This window comes from Populus trichocarpa, chromosome 6 (assembly GCF_000002775.5).
Source record: "Populus trichocarpa isolate Nisqually-1 chromosome 6, P.trichocarpa_v4.1, whole genome shotgun sequence".
NCBI lineage: Eukaryota > Viridiplantae > Streptophyta > Magnoliopsida > Malpighiales > Salicaceae > Populus > Populus trichocarpa.
Genome location: NC_037290.2, coordinates 12,277,810 through 12,285,941, shown reverse-complemented (window position 1 = coordinate 12,285,941; position 8,132 = coordinate 12,277,810). Strand labels below are relative to the sequence as shown.

General features: G+C 37.5%; 1 protein-coding gene across 2 annotated transcripts; it reads left to right on the top strand.

Annotated features, from left to right (window-relative positions):
- Positions 1–595: 595 nt before the first annotated feature.
- On the top strand, positions 596–6,609 carry LOC7497592 (protein Brevis radix-like 4). Of its 2 annotated transcripts, none has more exons than XM_024604481.2 (7): positions 596–996; positions 1,114–1,246; positions 1,507–1,681; positions 1,804–2,204; positions 4,323–4,458; positions 4,747–5,147; positions 6,150–6,609. In XM_024604481.2, the coding sequence occupies exons 3-7, from the start codon at positions 1,529–1,531 to the stop codon at positions 6,226–6,228; spliced, it is 1,170 nt and encodes a 389-aa protein (XP_024460249.1). In that variant the 5' UTR covers positions 596–996; positions 1,114–1,246; positions 1,507–1,528; the 3' UTR covers positions 6,229–6,609. The 2 variants fall into 2 exon arrangements, with proteins under 2 accessions (XP_024460249.1, XP_002309199.2); XM_002309163.4 differs by having other exon boundaries at positions 598–996; positions 1,114–1,328.
- Positions 6,610–8,132: the final 1,523 nt, after the last annotated feature.

The window sequence follows — 8,132 nt, the reverse complement described above, 5'->3', positions numbered from 1 at the left end:
GTATCCGGGGGTCTAGTTTCAAACTTAGAGGATTAAGTACGGGGTTCTAAGGTGTTGAATCGGAGTTAGGTCTATGACGCCCTGAGATCAGGCCAAGAACAACCAAGTTTTGATTCTAGGGAGTCTACGTATTAGTCTTAATAACTCGAATATATGATAAAAACTAATTGGCATTCTTGAATATGAGAAATAAAAGAAAAATGAAAACAAAAACAGAAAAACGAAAATAATACCAAAAGACACATTAATTTTCGAAACCAAACATGTATAGTTTTGGAAAAAGAAAATAAGTTGAATATGAGTAAATTTAGAGAAAGAGGTGGGGAGTGACTTCTAAATGTTGGTTCATATCGGGTAAAATGGCCTTCCATGTCCCCTGCCCAAACTCCAACAAAAGAGTGGTACGAGCTTGATATATGGAGTGATTTTGACCTCTCAGTATCTCCAAAAGAAACAATCCTTAACATGAAAGGTCGCAAGCAACAGTCTCGTGCATGATGCACATGTTTGGTCTAATTGTTCACATCGTCTTCCCCGTAGGAGTTGAAAAGAAGAAGAAAAAAAGAGAGTTAAAAAACATAATCAGCAAAAGAAATGGTATTCGAATTCGATTCGAGAGGAGGATTAAATGGGCTTCTAAGACAAATGAAGAAGCCCATAATGTGGATCACGAGGCCAAGTCCAAATAAATATCTCCCATAACCAGAAGAAAAAAGGAAGAGCATTTGAAGAATCCGAGAGACAGACAGAAGGCAGCGGCCTGAATGCACAGCAATTCTCTAAACATAATCAAGCTAAGGGCTCTGAGCATCGAAGTAAGAAAATAAAAGAAGCCAAGACGTCAACCAACAAACCAACAGCTCTCTCTCTCTCTCTCTCTCTCTCTCTCTCTCTGCCTCACTCTCTTCTTCAACCCCTTTTTTATGGTGATTAGTTCCCTCTACCACCATATTTATGCAAGCTAAAAATGCAGTCCTCCTACCACTCCAATTCAAGGTGATTCCAATCTCTCTCTTGCCTCTCCTTTTTTTTTTTTTTCTTCTTCTCTTTAAGAGTTCATGCAATTTTTAATTCAAGAATTTTTATCTCCTTTTGTTTTATTATTGTTGACAGAGAATCTCTGATCGTGTTATTTAAAGCGCGCAATTAAACGAAACGCTGCATGAGCACTGGACTCAAGGCCCCTCTCGTTATTCGCGCCTTGCTTTCTTCTCCGATTTCCCATTCTTAATTTCTCACTAGCACTGTACGGACTTGATACTTCTCTGAGTCGTCATCGCGCTTCGCTTTCTTCTCCGATTTCCCATTCTTAATTTCTCACTAACACTGTACGGACTTGATACTTCTCTGATTTTTTTTTTGTTATATATATATATATATATAGACACACACATCAGCGATTGAATCTTAATATTGGCAACTTTTATTTGTATCAAATAATTCCGATTTTTTTTTCCGAATTTCCAACATTGCCTCTCAACTGTTGCATCTGTTGGTGATACACAGTCTGCCTGCAGCAGAATTCAAAATGCTGACGTGTATAGCTCGTTCTAAACAACCCGGTGATGACTCACTGAGTCAAGCCGATGACGACTCAGCCGCCACCACCGCCAATCATCATCCCTCCGCTGCCAAACAACAACAACAACAACAACAAGCCATCAAATCCCTAACTTCTCAGGTACCTCCACACTTCCAGGAAAAAAAAAACCAACCAGAAAGTTCAAAAATCCATTGCTCTTATAATTCTCTCTTACCAGCTCTGACTGATTTTAATTATGCTTTTTTTTTTAATTATTACAGTTGAAGGACATGGCATTAAAGGCATCAGGTGCATACCGCCACTGCAACCCATGCACGGCGCCAAACACAACTACTCAGAGTCGACTCAGGAGCAACTCGACTGAGTCAGACGCCGAGTCAGAGAAATTCAGGTGGTCGCTGCGGCGGACGGGAAGCTCGAGCTCGACGACACCGCGTACGTGGGGAAAGGAGATGGAGGCGAGGCTGAAAGGAATATCGAGCTCCAGTGGCGAAGGGACTCCGAATTCGGTAAATGGTAGTGGGCGTCGGGTCGACCCGCCAATAGTATTCGTTGAAGAAAAGGAACCTAAAGAATGGGTGGCCCAAGTGGAGCCCGGTGTTCTCATCACATTCGTTTCGCTTCCAAGGGGAGGGAATGATCTCAAGCGGATACGCTTCAGGTAAGTAGGTCTCGATTTTTTTTATTGGACGGCGGTGATTTGTTTCTGATGTGATTGATTGTTTGATTTTTGTGTGAGAATCGTATCCTTGTTACTGTTTGGGTAACGGTGACTGAGAGTGTGGAACAAACTGCTTGCTAGTGGATTAGACACGTCATTGATTGGCTGAGAAGTCTGTTACTTTAGATTTTTTTTTAATTTTGTTATTTTTATTCTGTTATGCTTTGAGGTTTTTTTTTTTGTTTTAAATGTTTGCCAAAGAAGCTGGGTGCTGTTTGGATGTCAAATGCTTGCACATTCGAATTCAAAGACTTATTTTGTTGTGAATAATTTTTTTTTTTTTAAAAATACTTGAAACATTTTCCACTAATCTAAAAACTTTGATGCAAACTTTGATTTACCCTGGTATGATAATTAATTTATTTCCTTGGGAATTTTAGATGGGCGGGCCTTGTTATAGATGAGGCAGATTCAGTTTTAAAAGCTTTTGCGAATTAAATGACGTAGAAGGATACATACATGCATACGCATACATACACAGCTAGCTGATTCCAACTATAATTTGAGATTGCTGTTATTGTGTTTTGAGATCGTTTAAATATTTTCCCTAAAGAATGGTGTGCATTATTAGTAATTTGATTATTGTGAATCCCTTTTGATTTTGTATTCCTGAGAATTAATATGTGCTTGTTCTTTGATTTTTTCAAGAGCCCTTTTAGATTATTGAATAAATCCCTTTTAGATTTTTTCAAGAGCAATATTGAAATATATGAAACAACAATCCTTGTGATCTTGTTTTAACCACTTGGAGCATTAAGCAAGACAAGTCCATGTTTGAAAGGAGATTCGTCCAAACAATACCTTAGACACCTCTGCCTGTTATGTTCAAATGGAGGGAGGAATAAGTGTAGGACCTACAACCCCACAGTAAAATTCACGCCTACTGGAAAAGCAATCCAAGAAAAGTCCAAAAGAGGAACTCATTGTGCCTCATTAGTGGTGGTGGGGGCTGATTTGATTGTGTTTGTATCCTTTTTCACTGAGCATTGTCGTCGTGTCGGGAGAAGGCTCTGCCCTTTTCTTTTTCAACAAAAATACAAGTATTTCATCACGCCTAAGCCTGATTCTCCGTGACTTTGTCACCTTACGTGACCATTTATTTGACATTTACTTTATCAAATTGCCACATCATCCGCCACTCTCCAACCAATATAGAGGACAAACTCTGGCCCTCAAATGAGCCAAATGTTGGCACCGTACATGGAAAATGGCTGGAGAGTGGAGATGCAAATAGACCTTTCTTGGTTTACAGGGGACATAGATGAAGAATTTTCCTTGGTCATTACTTGTGATGGTTACCTTGTAGTTTCCCCTCCTTAATGACCACACCCTACATTTGACTCCCTGTTCATTCTTCTTGGATGATTTTTTTTTCCTTTTTGACTTTGTTATCCCAATACACACTGGTCTTAATCCCATTAATTCTTCTTGTTGCTTGGTCTTATCCTGTAATATTTCCACTGGATTGGTTTTGAACACTGCCCCCTCTCTCTTCATGGAAAGTAGCCTTATTCTTTTGACTGATTATATCCTCTACTTCAATAATGTTGCTACCTAAAATGCATTTTAAGCACCGAAGGTTAGATTTTACAATCTTTTTAGTGCTATTAAAATAAGTGGTGCTCTCTTTTGTGTCAAAAAGTACCTCGTGTCCAATTTAGTGGCTTATATAATTATTGAAGTAGATATATAAGACTATAATTGATGGTAGGTTCGATGCTTGAAGCGGTAGGCATGTGAACAGGTTATAGCTTGCATGATGTAAACTCAATGATTATTCTATTTGTAAAATGTCTGAGGACCTCGTTCAAGCCTTAGGGAAATTTCATCTTTATCACTTAATCCTGATAATAGCACCTTTTGTAACAGTGATATTTTCCCTCATGTCCATGAAAGATTTCACATTGTATTTTGCTCAATCGCCGCGTAGTGCTTTAATTTTGGCCTTTACCAAATGGATGTCATGCGCCAAATCATTTGATGCCGATACTAATTCAGTGTTTCCATGATAATTCTTGAAAATCAAGATTCTGAATTTAGTGTGATCTCTTTGATTAGTCGAGACATGTTTAACAAGTGGCAAGCTCAAAGATGGTGGGCAGAGAACTATGACAGGATCATGGAGCTTTACAATGTCCAGAGGTTTAACCGCCAAGCTTTCCCACTACCGACACCCCCAAGATCCGAGGATGAGGTGAGTTCCTTCCTTATTTGACAACTAAAGGCATGGTTATTCAGAGTACAGTGTTTTCAGATGGCCAGTTGGAACATTATAAAGTAGGTTGCCAAATCATAAATTTGTATGACTTGGATGCAACAACATTCAATTTAACCGAATAAACATGCAGTTGGGCCAGAACCACGTTTTGCATTGAATGATTTCCTTGCACAATATAGTAATATGTAGCATCGTTATACTGGGAAGTGAGTTGTGACAACACCAGTGATGTCTAACCATGTCATTCTCTAAACCCTGTTACAGAGCTCAAAGATGGAATCTGCAGAAGACAGCCCGGTAACACCTCCACTGAATAGAGAACGGCTACCCCGTAACTTGTATCGTCCAACAGGGATGGGAATGGGCTACTCGTCCTCAGATTCACTTGACCATCACCCATTGCAGGCCCGTCATTACTGTGATTCTATTGGTTTCACCTCCACCCCAAAACTCTCCAGCATCAGTGGAGCTAAGACAGAAACATCATCAATGGATGCATCTATAAGAAGTAGCTCATCGAGGGAGGCTGATCGCTCAGGAGAGCTTTCCATCAGCAATGCCAGTGATATGGAGACTGAATGGGTCGAGCAGGATGAACCAGGTGTTTACATCACTATCAGAGCCTTGCCAGGTGGAAAAAGAGAGCTCAGACGAGTCAGATTCAGGTAAGATTCCGTGCCTAATCGTTGGATGAATTGATAGTTTCTGAAAAGATTAAACAGTTGCCATGTTGGAAAAATAGCCGACCATGCAAGCATATATATTTAGGCTGTTAGCATTGCAATGACGTTATTCACAGCCTAGTGGCTTTAACATCCATATATATATATTTCAATTTGGTTGCACTAACTGATCAATGACATAGTGGTTACGTATTATTGCAATTTTCTGACCAGAATCTAGAGTCATTTGATCATATATGGATGTTTCTTATTTTCAAACTGTCAGATCATTTTGGCAGGCGAGAAACATGTATGAATAGTTCTTTGTTTGAGATACGGATATTTTAATTATAGGAAGAAAAATGGAGTGTATGTCACATAACTGTAAGTCCTAGCCTTCTCTGTAAAGGCTCTTACTGTGCAGTAGGATCTATTTGATCAGTCAGCTGCATCACAGCTAGTTGATAATTTTTAGTTTGCCATGAATGATGGCCATAGTGACTGCATATCTGCCCAGACTTCAAAAATCAAAATGATGGCCATAAGTTTTCTCATAAGCTGGCAGTATTTTCCCCTTTAACAACGGGGATGTTTTAGAGACAAACTAACATTGCACTCCCACATGGAATGCTGTAAGAAAAAAGCCCCTTGAGTAGATTTGAGTTGACTCGATGCAAATGGTCTGGGCATGATACAAAGGCAATGATTGAGTTCCAGCTTATTCTCAATCATGACTAGAATTGATAACCCGTAGAAAAATTGACTGGCAGCAGTTAATCATGCTGCTTCCACTAATTGTTTTTTTTTATTGCTAACAACAGTATACATTTAGCTTGAATCATTAGTCGTCCAAAATACAAGCTTCTAACATTTCTTTTTTGACCGCAGTTAATCATGCTGCTTCTTCTTTTCTTCTTCTTCTAAAAATAAAAAGTAAAAAACTTGTTACTACTGTATCTAGTATTTACCGAGTATGATCTTGTTTTATATGCATGTGCATTGCAGCCGAGAAAGATTCGGGGAGATGCATGCCAGAGTGTGGTGGGAAGAGAACCGGGCCAGGATACATGAACAATACTTGTAATTGAGCAACACGGTGGCTGCTGGGTCGTTGTAATTGTGGGGGTGTGTTTTTCCCAATATTTTTAACCCTTTTTTTTTTTAATTTTTTTTTTGGCCTGCCATACCAGTAGAATCTCTTCCATAGATATCCGAAAGGTGCTGCTGGCACCTGTTGTTGCTGGGCACACCACTCGCTCCATCCTTCGATCCAAACTGTGAAGTCTCCCAGCATCGTAACTACGCGAGCATATGTCCTTTGTGGGATGGGGATCGTCGACTTAAATCCATATTTTTAACAGTTTCTTTTGATTATGGGTGGGTAAAAGAGCATTGGTTGTGTATTTTCAAGTAATTTGGGTGGTCGACACATCAACAAGTATCAATGAAAGAATGTGTTTTCTCCTCCCTGCTTCTCTCTCTCTCTCTGCCCTCTCTCTCTCTCCTCACCTTCTTAAGCTCTCTTTTCCATACCAATCAACGAAAGAATGTGGTTTCTCCTCCCTGGTGTACCGTGCCTGAAGTTGATAAACGTCACCGTATCATATGCAGCCAAGAGGGAAACATCACTAATTTCGAGGCCAAGGTAAAGGGCTGCTGTATGGTGTCTTTTCCAATGCTTTCGACGCTCATCGTCCGGTTCTTGTTCCATTTCCTTTCCGGTGAATCCAGTTCTTTTGGAATGGCTTCTATTTGCTGTCAATTTCATCATCTGAAGTTATGTTTTCATGTTTTAAGCGCTTAAACATGTTTTAATATGTTTTTCCTCGCTTGCTTGATATGTTTTTAGTTGTTTTGATATTAAATTAATGATGAATGTTATTAAATAAAGTTTTAGCTTCTTAAAAACAAATTGAGAGATGAAGGATCAAGTTTGACATAACAAAAGAAACAGAGGCTTTTCCACAAAAGGTGTGTAAAAGTTCCATTTAATCCCTCGAGTTTTAATTTTTCATCTTTTGTTCTCATTCTTTTAGGTTATTGCATTTTAATTCTAAATTTTATTTTTTTAATCATATTTTAGTTCCTGAAAATCAAGAGATGAGATGGAAAACTAAGGAAAGTGAAATTTCTTAGGTGACCAAAATCCACTCATCAATAACTTTGATTTTTGTATTTATAATTTTTTTTAAAAGAAAAATTCAATAGAAATTGTTTTTACTTTCAATGATACAGCAAAAATAGATTGATTCTTAGCAAAATATTTTAAATTTTATTTGATTTTGAGTTTTTAAGACGTTTGAAATATATTTTGTTGTTGAAAATTGAGTTTTAAAGGCCCACTCATAAGGTGTTTATTTTATTTTTCATGTTTTGGGATGAAAAATGATAGAAATCTGGGTTTCTATAGCACAAAAACTTGTACTTTGATTTTCTGGTTATTGGAGACTAATTTGGTGGCTGAAAAATTGAACCAGACAAATTGTGTGCTAGGCAAAAGACGTGTCATCACCTATAATTAAAAATAAAAAAAAAAATTCAAGCAAACAATTTGTCATGTTCCTGGTTTTACCAAAAAAAAAAAAAAAAAGAAGCAGAATAGCATCTAGGCATGGTCTGCAAGATTTAGGCTCCATGACTCCTTTTAAAAGCCAGCATGTAGGCTTGACCTTCTAGGGCCCAGAGAGCATGACCACTCACTTTTTTTTTATTTAATTATCTTTTTATTTATTTTTAAAATGAAATGCTTTTTCATTAATATCATTATAATATTATTCTAAAAAGACAAAAAAATTATGCCTTCCTATCAAATAGTTTTTGATCTTATTATAGTAATGTTGTGGACTAATTTATAAAAACATTATATATATATATATATATATATATATATATATATATGCATAATTTTTTTAAATTGATTATGAATACTTAGTGAATAAGCGTATCTTTTTTTTTTTTTCATGTTATTCTTTTATATAATTTTTTAAT

Coding starts and splice junctions, on each gene's coding strand:
- LOC7497592 (XM_024604481.2), top strand. CDS start 1,529: ATGCTGACGTGTATAGCTCGTTCTAAACAACCCGGTGATGACTCACTG. Junction 1,682..1,803: donor TCAAATCCCTAACTTCTCAG/GTACCTCCACAC, acceptor TAATTATTACAG/TTGAAGGACATGGCATTAAA. Junction 2,205..4,322: donor CTCAAGCGGATACGCTTCAG/GTAAGTAGGTCT, acceptor CTCTTTGATTAG/TCGAGACATGTTTAACAAGT.